Source organism: Triticum urartu, chromosome 1A (genome assembly GCF_056163025.1).
Source record: "Triticum urartu cultivar PI428250 chromosome 1A, HENAU_Tu73, whole genome shotgun sequence".
NCBI classification, from domain to species: Eukaryota; Viridiplantae; Streptophyta; class Magnoliopsida; order Poales; family Poaceae; genus Triticum; species Triticum urartu.
Window position 1 is genome coordinate 353,095,425 of NC_141873.1, and position 20,541 is coordinate 353,115,965.

The 20,541-nt window shown below is 46.7% G+C and overlaps 2 protein-coding genes across 3 annotated transcripts; both read right to left on the bottom strand.

Moving 5' to 3' along the window:
* Positions 1–13,019: 13,019 nt before the first annotated feature.
* On the bottom strand, positions 13,020–15,070 carry LOC125511195 (mitochondrial carnitine/acylcarnitine carrier-like protein). The gene is made up of 2 exons (XM_087521113.1): positions 14,864–15,070; positions 13,020–14,134 (listed from the first exon to the last, which is right to left on the bottom strand). Exons 1-2 carry the CDS (start codon positions 15,068–15,070, stop codon positions 13,178–13,180), a joined length of 1,164 nt encoding a protein of 387 aa, XP_087377239.1. The 3' UTR covers positions 13,020–13,177.
* A 116-nt stretch (positions 15,071–15,186) lies between these two features.
* LOC125511200 (mitochondrial carnitine/acylcarnitine carrier-like protein) lies at positions 15,187–18,387 on the bottom strand. Of its 2 annotated transcripts, none has more exons than XM_048676524.2 (3): positions 18,162–18,387; positions 16,887–17,281; positions 15,187–15,903 (listed from the first exon to the last, which is right to left on the bottom strand). In XM_048676524.2, the coding sequence occupies exons 2-3, from the start codon at positions 17,276–17,278 to the stop codon at positions 15,405–15,407; spliced, it is 891 nt and encodes a 296-aa protein (XP_048532481.2). In that variant the 5' UTR covers positions 17,279–17,281; positions 18,162–18,387; the 3' UTR covers positions 15,187–15,404. The 2 variants fall into 2 exon arrangements, with proteins under 2 accessions (XP_048532481.2, XP_048532474.2); XM_048676517.2 differs by having other exon boundaries at positions 16,887–17,278; positions 18,162–18,382.
* Between the last annotated feature and the right edge of the window lie 2,154 nt (positions 18,388–20,541).

The following is a 20,541-nucleotide window of genomic DNA, read 5'->3' on the forward strand; positions in this document are numbered from 1 at the left end:
GAGTAAAGTGACTTGCCGGTAACGAGATTGAACTAGGTATTGGGATACCGACGATCGAGTCTCGGGCAAGTAACGTACCGATTGACAAAGGGAATTGTATACGGATTGATTGAATCCTCGACATCGTGGTTCATCCGATGAGATCATCGTGGAGCATGTGGGAGCCAACATGGGTATCCAGATCCCGTTGTTGGTTATTGACTGGAGAAGCGCCTCGGTCATGTCTGCATGTCTCCCGAACCCGTAGGGTCTACACACTTAAGGTTCGGTGACGCTAGGGTTGTAGAGATATTAGCATACGATAACCCGAAAGTTATTCGGAGTCCCTGATGAGATCCCGGACGTCACGAGGAGTTCCGGAATGGTCCGGAGGTGATGATTTATATTTAGGAAGTCTAGTTTCGGCCATCGGGAAAGTTTCGGGGGTAATCGGTATTGTATCGGGACCACCGGAAGGGTCCCGGGGGTCCACCGGGTGGGGCCACCTATCCCGGAGGGCCCCATGGGCTGAAGTGGGAGGGGAACCAGCCCCTAGTGGGCTGGTGCGCCCCCCCTGGGCCTCCCCCTGTGCCTAGGGTTGGAAACCCTAGGGGTGGGGGCGCCACCCTTGCCTTGGGGGGCAAGGCACCCCCTTGGCCGCCGCCCCCCTAGGAGATTGGATCTCCTAGGGCCCTATATATAGTGGGGGGAGGGAGGGCAGCCGCACCCAAGCCCCTGGCCTCTCCCTCTCCCTCCCGTGACACTCCTCCGTCTCCCTGCGCTTGGCGAAGCCCTGCCGAGATCACCGTTGCTTCCACCACCACGCCGTCGTGCTGCTGGATCTTAATCAACCTCTCCTTCCCCCTTGCTGGATCAAGTTGGAGGAGACGTCTTCCCAACCGTACGTGTGTTGAACGCGGAGGTGCCGTCCGTTCGGCACTTGGTCATCGGTGATTTGGATCACGTCGAGTACGACTCCATCAACCCCGTTCTCTTGAACGCTTCCGCGCGCGATCTACAAGGGTATGTAGATGCACTCCTCTCTCCCTCGTTGCTAGATGACTCCATAGATTGATCTTGGTGATGCGTAGAAAATTTTAAAATTCTGCTACGTTCCCCAACAAGTGCTGATGGTAACCATCAACTGCGACCGGCCTCCCGTCTCGCCGGATGACCTTGTCAAAGCTCTTGGCATTGCGCGCGACATCCAAATAAGTGACTTGCTCGTCGAAGTTTGTCCTCCACCGGCTGATTTCTTCGTCGGGTTCTGGACAACTTTCGACTGCAGTCGTGTGTTCAAATCTTCACGGCATTTGTTCTGCGATGGCGTGCTGGTGAGCTTTGATCGATGGCACCCAGGATGGGGCTCGTTGTCCTCTGAGCTTGAGTTTTTAACAAAGCTTACCTGCCACAGCATGCCTCGACGTGCTTGGAAAAACGAGTCCATGAATGAGCCTATCAACGGCCTGGGAGGTGAGCTCGTAAGTATGTTTGTTCCTCCAGACAGCTGGGCTCGAACGGTTATGGCATGGATGAAGAAGTCATCCACCATACCGAAGGTGGTTGGTGTTGAGATATCGGTGCAGGAACTGGGGTTGTACTATTTGTCGCCACCAAGGCCGCCGCAGACCACGTTAGGGATGTATCTGTATCGAGTGTCCGTGCATGTCAAAGAAGTGGTTAATCCATCAATCGAAGTCTTGCCACCGCCGCTGGTGCCAGGGTCCGTCGACGACGTCCATTACAGGAGTCAACGTCAGACTTTCCCCGTGTTGGTCGGCACAGGGCATACTCCATCACGCGATGGAGGCCACTGCTTCTTTGGGAGAAGATGTAGGGTTGGCTGCCTGGATGTGCTCCAGTTTGAGGTAACAACTAAATCTTACTAGATACTAGTTAAATCCGAGCTATCGGTGTGAAGCACTGATGTGCCAGTACATTTGATTGTGACCTGTTCTATTTTTGTACCTGAACTTTTTTAGAAAGGGGTGTACGTCAACTTAATGTGCTAGCAGAAATTATTGTGTTGCCTGTCTATTTTCTTTGTGCAACATTCAACATATTTCCCTGTCATTGATAAAGATGATGAACGGTTATGTACGAGTTTGTTGGTTTCAACATAGCCCTAACCATAGCGATCCGTTGCTTCCACCCCTGATTGTGCCGCCTGCTTGAAATTTTTGTATGCAAGTTCAATGTCTTATAATGTTTTATATGATCGTGTCAACTATATAAGTCTTTATTGAGCATCAGCAATGCATATGGCTGAAAGATGTATTCACGAGCATCGACCGATGGGCCTCTCTCTCACACACACACAAGTGGGACCCGTTGAATTATTTCTTCACTCGTGACAGCTTTTAATTAGGTTCCACTTTACTCTAACTTTTCTTCTTAAGTTATAAATTGAGCTCGGTGACTTCAAAAAGTTGTACACAAGCCTTGTTTAGGCCTTTTCAAGCGTTGTTGAATCTGGGTTGAGTAACCATGTAAAGTTGTACTATACTACACAGGCCTTTTTCATTGAACATCAGCAATGCAACTGAGCCGACGGTTGTACAAGATCCTGAAATAAGCGCAGCCTAGCCTATGTTTCTTTTAATAAAATGCACAACTCGGTTCATTTTTTATATAATAAGATTACCAAGCCCAACTTAAGTTTTTTAATAATATTCCTACATTAATATTAATTTTTTATATGAAATGCTCATTCAAGACCATCATTGTTTTTCACCCATCCCAGAAAATGGGTCCATTTCTACTAACATCCAATGGGTTGTAAATTATCAGAAATAATAAATGGGTTGCATGTACGCAATATTATTTTTTCACCCAACCCAGTAAATAGGTGTATTCAAATGAATAATCAAATGCGTTGTAAATTATCATAAATAGTAAATCGGCTATTATTATTTTTACCCGGCCCAGGAAATAGATTATTTTTGAAGTCAAAGCCTAGGAAATAGACGTATTGGCAAACAAAATGAAATAGGTTGTAAAACCTAAATAAATGGGTTGCATTCCGCCATAGCTCTTGAAGCTGACTTTGTTGGCCCACTAGGATGAAGCCTGTGCGAGCTATTGTCCATTTAGTGAACAAAACGATTTAATGATCTAAAACAAAAAGTCAACAAATTATTCTGAGATTTGTAATCATTGGATTGACATGCAACGACGATCTTGCTTCTTCAATCTCTGATCTAGTTGCTCTTGCTCCAGCAACCAAAACCATCGCCGGCTGAAGTGCCTGTATCTGCCTCCCATGGCTGGTGTGCTGCCGCGCAGGCCTCGCCGCTCCATCCTACTCCCAACGGTGGCCAGGTCATACATGTACTCACCCACACCTTCTATTATTCTACGGCGATGGCAGTCTCACCCCGCAGCTGAACCAGTCCCTGGTACTCCCCTCCGCCACGGACTCCAGTACCCCTTCTTCCATTAATCCATTGTTCCCATCTTAGGCCTCATCGTCATCCACCACCGTGGTCCGCTCGATGATGCGTGGTCCACAATGAGAGCCAACATGGAGTACGTCGAGAGGCTGGCATCTGGGAACCATCAGCTACATCTTCACACGCAAGCTAGTGCCTCCTTATTATGCGGGAATAAACGATTCCTCCCCCTGACAAGTTGGACCCACCAGCTACATTCTATGCACGCAAGTAAGTTCCTTCTTATTGCGTGAAAAAATGTTTCCTCCCCATGAAAACTAGTACCCACGAGCTACATCTTCACACGGAAGGAAGTGCCTCCTTATTACGCGTAAGAAAAATTATTCCTCCCCTGCTAGCTTGGACCCACCTGATTCAGAGGCTGACTTGTGGGCTTACTGAGTTGACACGTATGCACAGCTTTGTTAACCTAGTCAACAAATGATTCTACCAGCACTGACCGTTGGATTAACATCCAACGGTCGCGCTGCTTCTTCAATCTCTGATCTTCTTGCTCCAGCCACCGAAACCAGCGCCGGTGGGACCGCCTGCTCCTGTCTCCCGTGGTCGACTATGCTGCCACCTCTGGCCATGCCGTCCCTCTACTCACCCACACCTCCTATTATTCTCTGGCGACGGCAGCCTTACACCGCAGCTGAACCAGTGAACCCTAGAACTCCCCTCCGCACGGGCATCCACTTGCCTTGTCTTCCCTGGCTCCGCGTCATTCTCTTCCTAGGCCTCGCCATCATCCACCGCCATGGTGCTCTCGGCGGCGTGTTCAACAAGGTTAACAAATGACAACCATCGGAATAGGACTTTAGGTGGTGAGGCTGACAGCTGGACCCACCAGCTACATCTTTGAACACAAGGAAGTGCCTCCTTATTACTCACAAAATAAAAATGATTCCTCCCTTGATAGTTGGGACCCGGGATGTAACGCCCTCGATGCGGCTATATCTCCCACGTGTCGAAGCATGACTTAGAGGCATAACCGCATTGAAAGCAATGTCGCAAGTGAGGTAAACTTCACACAACCATGTAATACATAAGGGAAAAGGATACATAGTTGGCTTACAATCGCCACTTCACACAATACATGAATAAAGCATTACATCATCCAAATACAATCAAGGTCCGACTACGGAACCAAAATAAAAGAAGAACCCCAAATGCGACACGGTCCCCGATCGACCCCAACTGGGCTCCACTACTGATCAACTAGAACGAAACAACACAAAGGACAAGATCTTCATCGAGCTCCTCCTGAGCTTGGTTGCATCATCTGCACGGTCTCATCGGCACCTGCAAACTGGTTTTGGAAGTATCTGTGAGTCACGGGGACTCAGCAATCTCGCACCCTCGCGATCAAGACTATTTAAGCTTATGGGTAAGGTAAAGGTATGAGGTGGAGCTGCAGCAAGCGACTAGCATATATGGTGGCTAACATGTACGCAAAAGAGAGCGAGAAGAGAAGGCAAAGCACGATCATGAAACTATGATCAAGAAGTGATCCTAGAACAACCTACGTCAAACATAACTCCAACACCGTGTTCACTTCCCGGACTCCGCCAGAAAGAGACAATCACGGTTACACGCGCGGTTGATTTATTTTAATTAAGGTCAACTTCAGGTTTTCTACAACCGGACATTAACAAATTCCCATCTGCCCATAACCGCGGGCACGGCTTTCGAAAGTTCAAATCCCTGCAGGGGTGTCCCAACTTAGCCCATGACAAGCTCTCACGGTCAACGAAGGAATATACCTTCTCCCGAGACATTCCGATCAGACTCGGTATCCCGGTTCTACAAGACACTTCGACAAGTTAAGACAAATCCAGCAACACCGCCCGAATGTGCCAACAAATCCCGATAGGAGCTGCACATATCTCTTTCTCAGGGCACACTCAGATTGTCCTAGGTACGGGTAGGCCAGCCCAGAGTTGCCCCTGGTGGCCACCGGCAGCTGACAGGTTGGACCAACACTCAGAGGAGCACTGGACCAGGGGGGTTAAAATAATGATGACCCTTGAGTCTGCAGAACCCAAGGGAAAGAAAAGGGGTAGGTGGCGAATGGTAAAACCAATGTTGGGCATTGCTGGAGGAGTTTTATTCAAGGCGAACTGTCAAGGGGTTCCCATTATAACCCAACCGCGTAAGGAACGCAAAATCCGGGAACATAACACCGATATGACGGAAACTAGGGCGGCAAGAGTGGAACAAAACACCAGGCATAAGGCCGAGCCTTCCACCCTTTACCAAGTATATAGATGCATTAATTAAATAAGAGATATTGTGATATCCCAACAAGGAACAAAATCTCCATGTTCCAACAAGGAACAAACTTCAATCTTCACCTGCAACTAACAACGCTATAAAAGGGGTTGAGCAAAGCGGTAACATAGCCAATCAACGGTTTGCTAGGACAAGGTGGGTTAGAGGCTTGGCTCAACAATATGGGAGGCATGATAAGCAAGTGGTAGGTATCGCAGCATAGGCATAGCAAAAGAGCGAGCAACTAGCAAGCAAAGATAGAAGTGATTTCGAGGGTATGGTCATCTTGCCTGAGATCCCGCAAGGAAAAAGAATGAGCCCATGAAGAAGACAAACTGACGTAGTCAAACGGTTCCTCACAAACGCGACGTTATCGGAACCAACCCGAAGAAGCCACACCAGAAAGAAGTAAACAATCATGGTAAACAACCACCCCATAAGCATGGCATGATGCACAAACAATTATGATGCATGTCCGGTTTAATGAAGCATGGCATGGCAAAGTGCACAAGCAACCCTACAAATTAAGTGGAGCACAATATGCAACGGAGTTGCATATTGAAGAAAACACCACATGACTTATTTAGTTCTCTCTTGTTTATGTACCCAACAAGATTAAATGTTGTTAGCATGGCAAGAGGTGAAACATGATGAAACTATCTAATCTAGGCAAGTTTAAATGAGGCCGGAACAACAAAACAACAAGTCCGGAAACTCCTCATATGCATATATTAGGTTTGGTACTGTTCTACCCTAAACACAATTTTAGGGTTGTTAAACATGCAAGATGAAAGCACCATGTTAAACTAGGCATTTTTCTACCCCATTTACATATAAAGTTTGTTAAATTCGGAGCTACGGTTAATTAGTTATGGAATAAAGCTTTTTAGCATATTCATAGAGAAAAATTTAAACAAACAACATTTTAAACATTTTAAACATGGATGAAAATGACATATTATGAAACTATATGAAATTCTAAGCATTTTACATATTTAAACCATTTTAATCCGAAGCACGGTTCAAGAGTTATTAATGCGTGAACATGGAGGGGTAAACTGTAAATATGCAGTACTCTGGATAATAGGCAAATTCACAGATCTGAAAAAAAAACACACTGGGCCGAATCTGCTGGCTGGCCCAACAGTGCACAAGGGAGGCTGGGCGCGTCCTCACCTCGCTGGGCCGGATCTGGCCAGCGGCTGGGCCTCACCATGGGCTTTGGCCCAAGGCGGTGGAGAGGAAGGAGGCCCGCAGAGGGCGCGCTGGGCCGGCTTGCTTGGCTCGATCGAAAGGGTCAACGAAGCCTGGTCTCGCTCGTGTTCTAACGAAGCTGAAGCACGCAGCGGTTCGGTGCAGCGAAACATGGCAGCAGGGCGGCGACCGATCTTGGGAGCGACGCAGGAGGACTTGGCGCGACGGCTACAGGGACTTGGCGAGGCTCCAGGACGGCGCGGCGGTGGATCCGGGCATAGGGAGAGGCGCGATGGGACAAGGGGGAGGATTTTTAGGGTTAGGCTAGAGTTGATCTATATATAGCAAAAGGCTAAATTTAGGGGCATCTGGACCCTCCGATCTTAATCGAACGGTCCTGGATAAATAGGTTAGGGGGCCCAAATAAGAAAACGGTGATGTTTTGTAGATGTTTGGGGATGATCCGGACACAACGGTGGCGACAGTCCAGTTTGGGTCCGGGGCAGCTTTCAGACGCGCGCGAGGAGGGGGTCGATGCACCGTGCAAGGAGGGGTTTCGGGGCCTGGCGGTGATAGCAGACTGTGTAGACGGACTAGAGAGGAAAGAGAGGGAAAGCCCGGCAACAGTTTTCGAAGACCGAAAACGTCCGACGTTAGACCGGCTATACTACCGCTATAGTTATCCGTTGGGGCATCAAATGATCTCCGAATGCAATGAAACTTGACAGGCGGTCTATCTACACTATAATAAGACCACATGTCAACTCTCATCCCATTCCGAGAACATTTTCCGGCCACTTATAAAATACTATTTCGGACATGCCGCGGGCGCGTGCAAGTGTGTCTGGGCTCAGAACGGACAACGGAGAGAACGAGGAGGCCGGGACGGATGCAAGTTTTGAAAACATGATGATGCAATGCACATGATGACATGATAAGATGCAACACGCGAGCAAATGACATGGAAACGACGGCGAATAACTGGACGACAACTGGCACATCGGTCTCGGGGCGTTACACGAGAGCTATATCTTCGCATGCAAGGAAGTGCCTCCATATCCTCCCTGACAACTGGGACCCACCCGGTCGAAGCATACGTAGCGTTGTCTGTCTAGTCACAAAGGTATATGCACATACTGGTCGATCAGTCTCTCTGCAACAGTGAACCGTGGCCGAGCAAAGTTGCAGCACGTGTTGTAGTAAAGCCCCCAACGTAGCAGTTCAGGCAGCCCCGTCTAAACTATGCACACGTACGTACAACCACAGGGCAAAAAATACGGTCACGTTCGTATACGAGCAAGGTCTCGAACGCGTACTCGCGCATACGTACAGCCAGGGCTCATGTGTATGGAGAGGCAACGGATGGAAGCAACGACGTCCTGTTCATCGGCAGCCAACCGGCTGGGTCGGAACGAAGAAACTGCATCGTGTTCGTCAGGAGGCAACGGAATGCGTCCTGTTCATCGAGAGGCAACCGACTTGGATGGAACAGCCGAAACGGAGTCTAGCGTACCGCAGTACGGAGGAAACGGCCTTCTGTTCGACCGCCTATGATCAAAACGGGATCATGTTCATTGGGAGGGGTCTCGCGTACCATAAAACAGAGGAAACGACCTTCTGTTCGACCGCTATGGTCAAAACATGGTCCTATTCATCGGGAGGGGTCTGGCATACCGCAAAACAAAGGAAACGGACTTCTATTCAAGAGTCTACGGTCGAAACAGAGTCCTGTTGATTGGGAGGGGTCTAGTGTACCGCAAAACAGAGGAAACGGACTTCTGTTCGAGCGCCTTTGATTGAAACGGGGTCATGTTCATCCACCGTGTACTGCCTCGCTCCAGCCTCCACAGGCTACTGTTCATCCACCATCGACTTCCTCCAGCCTCGACCAGCTACTGTTTATCCATAGACTATTGTCCATCAAACCTCCGTCGGCTATTGTTCATATAGCCTCCACGGGGTCATGTTCATCCACCCCCAACCGACCGGGGTGTGGCGGCCTCCTTGGGGTCCTATTCATCCAGCGGCAACCGCCTTCTACAACGGGGTTCTGTTCATCCAACCTCAACCGGTAATTTTTCATACACGGCCAACCAACCAGCTCGACTCACCACATCTCGACTCGTTCTGCGCAGTAGAAACGATCACTATTCATCAACAGGCAACCCAACACCAGCTAACTACGTTTCGCACGGGGGCTCGATCGGCTTCAGTAAGCAGCAGCAACGATCGGTCGCTCGGGTTCAGTTAGCAACAGCAGTGAAGGAATCGCTCGGGTTTAATCAGCAGCGAAGGAATCACTCGGGTTCAGTTTACAGCCAAGGGATCGATCGCTCAGATTCAGTAACATAGCTACTCAATCGCTCAGGTTCAGTAAGCAAACGCCTCCCTCGGGTTCTGTTAGAGCCAACACCTCGCACACACACACGCCTACGTACGAGAGAAACACGTAAACCACACTACATCTCTTGGCCCCGACCACCCACCATAACCGGGAACTCCTGGAAATTTTCCTCGCCCTAGCTTCTACCATGATTTTTTTCATAATGGACGGCCCAAAGAATGTCATGCATATGCGTCTCCAGCCCACCTAGGACAAAAAGCCCAATTTCTGGCATGATTTTTTGTCATAGAAGTAGGAGCCCACCACATCTGCGATGATACGTGTTTTGTCACAGTTATCGTCATAGAAGTGTCATAACCATGACAGAAAAAAAAATTGTTCGGGCCATAATGTCACGGATGTGTCTTTTTTTGTAGTGGAGATCATAATACGGAATTCTTCCTCATATTTGAGAAGTTAAGGCTTGAGAAGTTGTTTGAGGAGTTAAATTCTGAGGGTTCATTTAGATATGCCCTTAGACTTAGCTACGGTTCAGTTTATGTGTCACTGGCTACGGAAATATGACCTATAGTATGATGGCATTTTACAGATTTTTTGGTTATGGTCACATGACATTTTTTTTGTAAGTGATATGATTTGATTAGAAGAGAACCTTTAATATGTCGTGGCAATAAGTTTGATTTTTTCATTTCATTTTTATCCTCATGGCAAATTTTGTAGAATTGCTTTCTTATAGTATATAAGTGGTATGTTTCTTATAGTATGATTTCTAGTATCCGTCATGACAATAAGTTTACATTTTTGCCATGGCATTTCTTATCCCTACGACAATTTGTAGAATTGTTTTCTTATAGTATATAAGTGATATGTTTTCTTATAGTATGATGGCATTTTACGAAATTTTTGGTTGTGGTCACACGGGATTCTTTTTGTAAGTGATATGTCATGATGGAAACTCAAAGTATAGGGCCATGTCAACTCAACTACATGTTACCATGTCTCTAAATCCTGTTTTTTTGTTGACATGTCAATAAAACTTAATTTATTGCCATGAGTAGTCCCATATTTTTTGTGATGACAACTTTTTGCATGGTAAAATGTATACATATCTTTTCCCTATGGGACAATACTATGAATGATTTTGAAATGATCACATGGCGTATTTTGTATGAATTTGTTGATTTGTGCAAAATGCAACTTGTTTTCTCGTGGCAATTCGGTACATAATCACCACAACATCGTATGAGTGTTTTCGCACATGCTTTTTTTCATGTGCAAATTTAATATAGGCATCATGCCATTTTTAAGAATGAGACCATGGCATGCTTATTATTGAGAACATGGTAGTTTTATGTTTAGGTACCATGGCATTCTTATTAGTTAAAGGACGACATTTTTCAAATTAGACCATGGCGATTTTTTCAATTCATGTAACAATGGCAAAATTATTCTTTAGATCATGTCAACTTCTTTTCGTGGCACTGTTTATTGAAGTTCTGTTTTTTTCACACGTCAAAGTGTATATATCTTCTTTTCGTCCATCTTCTTTTTATTGAAGATAGTATGAATGGTTTTTTAAAATGTTTCACAAGGCAATGTTTAAAACATTCTTTGGAGCTTGCCATTTTTTAGAGAACAATTTGTTCCTAATCTTTTGCCTTGTGCAATTTTACAGTTGGACCTTTGGCATTTTAAGTAATTATACCATGCCATTTTTATTAAGTAGACCATGGCAGTTCCAACTTAGGTAGCACAGAATTTGTATTCTTTAGCTCATGGCAATTTTATTTAATTATCATATGATAACTTTTTAGCCATCATGACAATTTTAGTAATTAGATCATGTCATTTTTATTCAGTTGACCTTGGTATATTCAATTTACATAGCATGGCATTTTTATTTCTTTAGAGCATGGCAATTTTAATATTTAGAAAATGGAATTTTTATTAAGTAGACCGTGACAATTCTATTCTATATAGCATTGCATTTTTATTTTTCTTGAGAGCATTGAAATTTTAATAATTAGACCATGTCATTTTTATTAAATAGACCATGAAAATTTTAATTTAGGTAGCATGCCATTTTTATATTCTTGAGAGCATGTCAATTTTAATAATGAGATCATGGCCCATTTTATTTTGAGTTATAACTATTTTTTTCATTTTCATATATATATATATATATGTATGACTCCTCTTCTGTACTCTTGGGAGTATGTACTCTCATTCTCAATATACCTCATATACGCATTAATTATACCTCTTTATTATTCTCAGTATACTTCATTTAATATTCTAAGATACTCCAATACGAGTTTTGTTGAAAAAATATCATTTGTGATGTACTTTTTGTAATATACCCTTTTCACGTACAAACACATCAGTATATATGTAAAATTTAAAAATATGTAGACTCACATAAATTTTTTCATGGAACTCATTTTGAGGTATCTAATAATTACTAATGAAGTATATTAAAAATAATAAAGTGGTATAAAAGATTCATCTATGTGGTATATGAAAAGCGGGAGTACACAACCATTTTCAAACAAGTCTAGTCCTATGTCATTTTTGTATCACTGTATATTTGACATGTACCCATGGTAATTTTATGTCTATTCCTAGGAAGCTAGCATGTCCCCCTTACATGTTTTTAGAGCACGGCCATAGTAGCTAGCATGTCAATTTATGAAAAAAATAATGGTGTTCTCTATATCTATTCCTCTGGTAAGTCTATTTCACAGCCATGACAATTATATAGTTCATAAATTAGCATGACATGTAATTTTTTTTATCATCTAAAGCATGTCATGTCGTAAATTCCATGTGTTCTTCGTTTATTCCTTCCGTATGATATGTTTCAAAAAAATTGCTTCTGTCATGGCACGCTATGTATTTTTTTCGTTTTTAGCTATTTAAAATGAGGTCCGAGTAGCACTTTTTAAGTTTTGTTGTATTTCAGTAAAATGTTTTTTGGGCCCAACTGAGTCTTAGGGATTGTCGTGAAGAGGGAGGGGTTCGCTTGTTCGTCAGGACCATTTCCCCTGGCTTTCGTCAACTAGATATTGGTGTCTTCTTTTAAAGGTCGAATAATTTTACGGTAATGTTAGCTACGAACGGTTGCTCGAAACACCTCCTAAGTGAACATTCCACACCCTACACAATCAAGATCTGACGGTGGCAGTTTCTGGAAGAAAACGGCACCAAAATAAAACACTAAAACTGTTACTCAGTTCGCAAATGCCACTCCTACCTCGCAATGGACGGTCGCCAGCTAGAGAGTTCCTAATTTTAATATACTAGTAAGGTACACGTACATTACACGTATGAGATTTGGCAACTAAATTATGAATAAATACCATATTATGGTATGTAAGTTTTAAGTCATATATGTATGATGTAGATGTTCGTTTAATTCTTATAGTTCATCTCATTCAAAATCATTTAGTTTTTATAAAAAACTAATCTATTTTAAGATTCATGAAATTGTGCGTTGTAAAGCATAAAGTAAAAATAAATAATGGCAATTCATGTAGAAAAAATTTAGACAATTATGATACGGAAGATTCTAGAACAAAAAAGAAGTGCTCGTGTTTTGAGATTTATGCATTATGCTTAAGTTTCCATGGAGTCTTCTAGATTGTACATGTGATAAAATCAGATAAAATGTAGATGATATCTAATGGCCAGCAATGCTTTGATTTGCCATCTCTGCACGGTCGGATTGGCTTCATCCGACCATCTTTTAAAGTTATGCGCACACTATACAGGGGTATAGATGACCTTGGCCTTCTCCAGAAAGAAAGAAAGAAAATGCAAATGCAAATTTCGTTCGATTCACACACATGGCTTGGTTTTCTGTTACAGAGACAGGACTGTCCCGACGACGATAACTGAACCATCAGGGTGGAGGAACAAGAACGAAGTCAAGAATGACCAGCAGCCTGCAGGTCGCCTAGAGCAGGGACCTGGTCACCTCGTACGCGAGGAAGCAGGCGCCGTTGGCCGGGACGCTGCGCGCCATGGCCGGCCCGAACCCCCTGTACAGACCCCTGGCCCCGTCGGCGGCGAGGATCTTCTTGAACGCGTCCATGGAGCCCGAGTACTTTGGGTTCTTGAAGTCGTCCACCTGGAGCTTGCTCTTCACCACGTCGGTCGGGTACACGGACCCCCAGAACGCCGCCCCCGCGACCCCGCCGGCGAGGATCAGGGAGCCCCTGCCCAGCTCCGACGTGTCCTGCCCGCCGGCAATGAACTGCTTCGTGGCCTCGTAGACGCCGAACATGAGCGCGTTGCCGGGGATCTCGCGCGCCATTGTGGGGACGAGGCCCTTGAAGAGGCCCCGCACGCCGCCCTCCGACCGCAACACGTGCCTCGCCACGTCCAGCGGCCCGCCGTACTTCACCGCGGCAGCGCTGGCCGTGGCGGTGACGGTGGCAGCCGCGCCGCCTACGGCAGGAGCAGCAGCGGCGGCGGCGGCGGCAGGAGCGGCGGTGGCCAGCGCGCTCTGCGCCTGCAGCCTGCACTTGATGAGCTCGGTGGGGCAGGCGAGGAAGGAGACGGCGACGCCGGCCCCGGCGCCGGCGACGACCTGCTGGCCGACGGTGAGCGCGGCGCCGGGCTCGGAGCGCAGCAGGGCCTCCATCTGGCCCCGGACGGTGAAGAGCACGGCGTTGAAGGCGGCGACGGTGGCGAGCGGGGCGCCCATGCCCTTGTAGAGACCCCGGGGGCCCTCGGCCGAGATGGTCTGCTTGACGGCGTCCATGGCGCCGGCGAACTTGGGCGGCTGGCCGGGCGGCGGCGTGGGCTGGCTCTGCAGCTTCACCTTGATGGTGTCGAACGGGTGGCCGACGACCAGCTGCGCCGCGCCGCCCACCGTGCCGGCGGCCAGGTCCTTGGCCACGTCCCCCATCTGCTCCCACAACAGTTTGGATTGGGAAGGATGGATCCCGATTAGTTTCCTCAATGCTTTGCTTTGCTGATTTGTTTAAGTTTTTTGGAGATAATAAGGCATGAAAATCGAGCATCAACAGCCTGTCAATGTTCGCATCCTATACGATACGATACCGTTTGACGGGAAAAGATCCTGTCAAACCACGAAGACCGGCAGCGCCATCCTGGCAACCTTGCAGCATCGACACAAATCTCTATGCGAAAACCGCTGGCGAGAGCGAAACCACGGAAGCACGACACTGTGAGTAAAAAAAAAAATACTCTGTATCCCCTGTCCCCCAAAAACTGCTGTCAAACTCTGGCTTTGGCACTTTTAAATGAAATTCAGACGGGCAATCTCTCCCCTAAACGATCATTCAAAAAAAAAACCAAGAATATATAAATACAGACGCCCGACAAGTTTCAACCGTATCATTGCAATCCTGACACACACGCAGTCACCACAGCAATGCAACATGACAGCCTGTCTCAAGTCTCAACTGGATCACAAAAGCTTTGGATTTTGTTTGTGCATCAAGAATCACAAGGCACATTCAGCAAGAACTTAAAAAGATCATCACGCAAGAACTTAAAAAGACCATCGCATCCGATGATCCTACAACCCCACCCAACAAGTTTCCAAACATTCCATGGTCTGCAGATGAACAGGAAAAGCGGGCATTCACAGGACGAAATGGAAGAGAATTACCTTGACTCCGAGGCGAAATGGAGCTGGACTCAATCCGCCCTTCCACCCAGAACAAAGATGAGGAGAGAACACACCACTAAGCCAGCGGCAAAAATACAGGCCAGGAAGAAGGGTTAGGTGGTTCAGATGCCAAGCAAGCCCAGAACCACCCACCCACCCCCTCACCAGACGCTGCAACCAAACAAAACCACAAAGGCGCACCCACATCGCCGTCAGACAATCGCTCCCTCACCATTGGATCGCCGTCGGATGGCCAATCCACTCCCAGCCAACCATTCCGACAAGCCAAATTACCAGCCACTACTACACTCACACATGACACATGCGCAGGTAAAGCTCAACCTTTATTATCACCAACGATCCTGCCATTGCTGCCAGTCTATGCAAGGTTTTCAGAAACAACGTCGCAGCAAAGAAGAATGGTTAATTTTTCCTTTCTTTTGTTTGCCATGGTCCTGAATTATCTCTCAGTTGCTCCGTGGAACGCCGCTTCAGCCGCGTCGGAGAAGAGACTTAGGGCGGCGCCGGGACCTTGGGTCAGTCAGCCCATGGCCGACCGCGTGATCTCGTAGGCCACGAAGGTGGCGGCATTTGCCGGGACGCTGCGGGCCATGGCGGGGCCGAACCCCTTGTACAGGCCCTTGACCCCGTCGGCCGCGACGATCTTCTTGAGAGCGTCGATCGACCCCGAGTACCTCGGCTTCTTGTAGTCGTCCACCTGGATCACGCTCTTCACGACGTCGGTTGGGTACACCGTGAGCCACAGAGCTCCTCCGGCGAGGCCACCGGCAAGGATGAGAGAGCCCTGGCCGAGGCCAGACGTGTCCCGACCGCCGGCCATGTACTGCTTAACGGCCTCGTACACGCCAAACATTATGGCGTTGCCGGGGATCTCACGGCCCATTGTTGGGACAATGCCCTTGAACAGACCTTTGACGCCAGCGTCCCTCATGACATGCCTAGCCACATCCATTGGCCCTTTGGGTAGCGCCACGCCGGAGACAGCACCTGCTTCAGCTAAAGAGCTCTGGGCCTGCAACCTGCATATAACTCAGCAGCTGTAATCCTCTCTTCTTCAATAACACATATGAAAGTACAAAAACGACTATATATATTCATTGGATGCGCCCATTGCCAGCCAAACAAAATCAAGTGCAATACTGCAACAGCTCCCAGATGTAAGTGTAAGATATCATCAATCTAAAGATGAGTTTACAAAGAGGATGATCAATTTAAACTGCCAAAACGTCTTACATTTGTGAACAGAGGATGTACTTGACAGACACATAATTCAGTTTTTTTAGGTATGCAGTCTTATGCCATTTGCGTTAAGAGCACTAGGAAATTAATCCTTCAGAAATTTTTCAGTGACCCTAGAATCAACAGAAGCAACGCACTGCAGCAATGAATCACATGGTGAGGGAAAGTCAGATAAACTGTGATACAGAAAAATGCATACTTTAGATCCAAACTGACTAGAGAGACACGGTTCAGTTTTTCAGCTATGCAATTATTGTCATTGGTTATACAGGCGCCAATGCCTATATCTGAAATCTGACTGGTGTGAGTCAGATGCCTTCTTTCAATGACCCTATATTATAGAGCATTAATCCACAGTGGCAATGCGTGATATGATGCAAGATAAACACACTGAAATGCACGGCAAGGAAGTACTCCCTCCATTCCTAAATATAAGTCTTTGGAGAGATTTCACTATAGACCACACATGAAGCAAAATGAGTGAATCTACACTCTAAAATGCATCTATATGCATCCGTATATGGTCCGTAGTGAAATCTATGCGAAGACTTATATTTAGGAACGGAGGGAGAACATGACATTGATGACATCTAGCGTGTGCAAAAAAGGACAACTTCAGAGAATGATGAATATCATGACTTTAGCACATAAATTATAATCCCACTTACGAAACTTCCCAATCTCATCATCGGAATGATGTGGAGATTATATCAGATGATGAAAGTAAATTAAATGAAAACTGGCATTGTGCAACTTTGGTTACCTGCACTTGATCAGCTCGGTTGGGCATGCCAGGAAGGAGACTGCAAGCCCAGCACCAGCACCAGCGACAACCTGCTGTTTTACCGTCAATGGCGCCCCAGGCTCCGATCTCAAGAGAGTCTCCATCTGGCCCCTCACAGTGAACAGGAGAGCGTTAAAGGCTGCAACAGTAGCGAGAGGAGCCCCCATCCCCTTGTAGAGTCCCCTTGGCCCTTCAGCCGCAACCGTTTGCTTGACAGCATCAAAGGCGCCGGCATACTTAGGAAGCTGGCCTGGAGCAGGGCTGGGCTGGCTCTGGAGCTTGACCTTGATGGTGTCAAATGGGTGCCCAACAACCAGATTGGCGATCCCTCCGACGGTTCCGGCTGTCAAGTCCTTGGCAATGTCCCCCATCTGCTGAATACAATGCAATCAAATTACATTATCCTGTATTTAATCATGATTCATTCTTTTTTCTTTGATACATGTGAGCAGGATTTGAGAGCATAATAGTTGCTTGATCATATGTAATGTACTAGGATATACGCCCTCCGTCCCAAAATGCAAGATCATTTTCAACAATATCATAGTGTCAAAAATGATCTTATATTTTGGGACGTAGGGAGTAAATGTGAGCAGGATCTGGGAGCATATTTGTTTTCAGGATAATTGCTTGATCACATACGTAATGTATTTGGATAGAACTGTGAGTAAAACATACTGTAGATAATAATTGGCGTGAGCAACACAATGATCTCACAGGTTGATAAGTCATCGAGTCATCGAGCCATTTTTTTAGTTGATTGATCGTTACACGTTCGAATCGCAAACAGATGCATTAATTAATTAATAGCGCAATAAATCTTTATCCCTGCATACGCAGTTAAAGGGTCTGTATATCTAACTGAAAAACAAAATGAAAACAGAGAGGGCTTGCATCTATCAGGGCGGGGCACAGTTTGGTTCATTAGAACCCCCCAAAATCTTGGAAAATAAGATTCCGCCCGAGAACTAAGCTGTCGCATAGGATCAACTCGGACCGAGTAGTGCGCGCCCCAGAAGAAGAACCTAGCGGAACCACGGACGCAGGGATGGGCAGCGCGTGGCATCGGGAACCGGAGTGGATCAGCGGGCCACCGCCGCCGGCAAACGGACCGGCGGCGAACCGCACGGGGACGACGAGCGAGCGGGGCCACGTCCACAATTCCTCACTGCCACTGCGAGGGGAGGGCGGCACGAACCGTTGGCAAATCCGTCCGATCACGGGGTGGGAAACGAGGGAGGCGGCGTCGCTTACCGCGAGAAGGAGACGAGATCACCGCAACCCTGCCGGGGCCTCTCCGTCTCCTCGCCGTCGGAGAGGAGGAGGAGCGGGCGAGGAGTGACTGGATTGGAAAAATGGGATTCGGAATCGCGCTTTCGGTCTCGGGGTTTATTCAGTCGAGCGGGGGCAGGCGGGGGCAGGGCACGGAATTCCGGGTCTGTCTGGCTGGGTTGGTGGCTCCCTCCCCTCCCCTTTCCTTTCCTTTCCTTTCTGGCGCTCTGCACGTATCCCATCGGCGATGCGATGCGATACGGCGTGGCCAAAGGAAGGGGGACACGCACGCTGCCGTTACACGGAGATCAATCAGTCAATCAGCCGAGATCTGATCCGGTAAGGACGAAAACAGAAGCCACGACGAGGTCGCTCGCTCGCTCGCAGTGCTGCACGTGTTCTCACGACAGGTTTCGTTGGATAGATCGGCACATGGAGACCGGTGTCAGGCGTGCATGGGCTGCGGATTCAGGGATCGCTCCTGCTGCCACGGTGCGTAGGTATCTACCCATCGCGGAATGGTTGAGTTGATTAGATGAACAGTGGTATCCCAACCCATCAGGGTTTAAATCCTGATGATCGCATTATTCCTGCATTTATTTCAGGATTTTCGGCGATGCGCTTTCAATGAAAGGAGACGTTCTTGTTGACGACGAGGCGTCTACGGTGACTTTGTAAATCTCAAGATGATATGCCGGTTCAGTCTCTCGGAGGTGCTCATAGGGGTAGGGTATGCGTGTGTGCGTTTATAAGGGTGAGTGTATGCGCGTGTATATAAGCGTTTGTGTCTGTACTGATGCTCAAAAAAAATTACGGTGTGTACTATCCTAAAAAAATTGCTGTGCGTACTACGGAATTTGGGTTTCTCGCACCGCAATTTTTGCGGCGTTTCAAGTGTCAAACGAGCGCCTTTAGGCAGTGGATTCCACGAAGCACGCTCCAATTGCTACACAAACGCGCGCAATAGGTACTTCTCTGAAACGAACCACCACGCGAGGCTGCCAGAGAACCGTGCCGCCGGCCGGTCTGACTGCGAAGCTGACAAAAGCGAAGCCGGCAGCATTGCGGTTGGTGCGATGGAAAATGGTGTCCACATTCGTCGCACCAGGCACAGGCAGGATGGGAAATAAAAGGCCAGAGGATGACGCAATCTGATTACGCAAAAGATAATGCACATACTGCAAAGAGTATACTGCTGCTTTTTTTCTATGCGAGGATAAGAGTATACTGCTGCTAGCAAAGCGTTTTTGGGTCAGTGTACTCCAAGTCACCCACCACCACTGCGGCTTGCGGCCGCACACGCAGCAAAAATTAAGCCCACCACCAACCCAAAGCCAGTAGTAAGCTCAGAGGTATGCATAATTCATAAATCCTTGCTACGAAGTCATGCATAAATAAATACTCACCAAGGTGATCATAAAAAGAAATGGGACTAATACCAAGCAAGGAGCAATATGCACGAGAGGCATTCACATTGCAAACTACACATGATGAATATTTTTTCTTTAAAACAAGAGTACAATGAATTATGAAAGCTTCCAAAAAAAACAAGAGTACAATGAACCTATGCAGATACACATGTGGAACCGTTCCGATTCAACCCAAACATGCAGCTGCATAGCCCAACTCGTTCCATTTATGTGAACAATAGTTCCACGCACTCATGAGTGACATAAACTACAAGGATTGAGCCTTTTCAAAGAAAGAAAAAATTATGCTTCAAATTCAAATTCGGATGTAGTGGATTACATCCGGACATTTGGACATAAAAGCGCAGAGCTTCAGGTACTCAGCCCGCTTAGAGGATCATATATGGGTACTCTACAATAAAACACTAACAAGGACCCGTTCTAAGTTATTAAAGCTCTAAATATTCATCACGGTGATCATAAAATAGATGAGATTAACAACAAGCAAGGAGCAGTATGCACACGAGGCATTCACATCGCAGGCGCTCTATGATATTGTGTTCAGACGAAGAATGAACGATAGACAACATATCGTAAACTAAAATAACTTCACGTTGCAATGCAAAAGCAATTGGTAAATTTTTCATAGGTAGTCGAGGCGATTTTGATATTTTCTTTCGAGACAATGAGACTTTGAATCCGGACTTGAAGCCATGTTTTGTTTATGAATGCTATGTCATTGTACTGCATGTCCTTGTTGAGTGCATGTAACTCAATGACACATCAACAAAATCGGTTGGGTTATGCAGATGCATCACTAGCTCACTGAATTCTTCATCGTTGTTCTTCCTTCAACTGATGACGGCCATGACATGCACATAACTGTAGTTGGTTTTGAGAAAAAACTTGGTGAAAGAAGCGCGTATGTATTTGTACTTGAACATGACAAAATG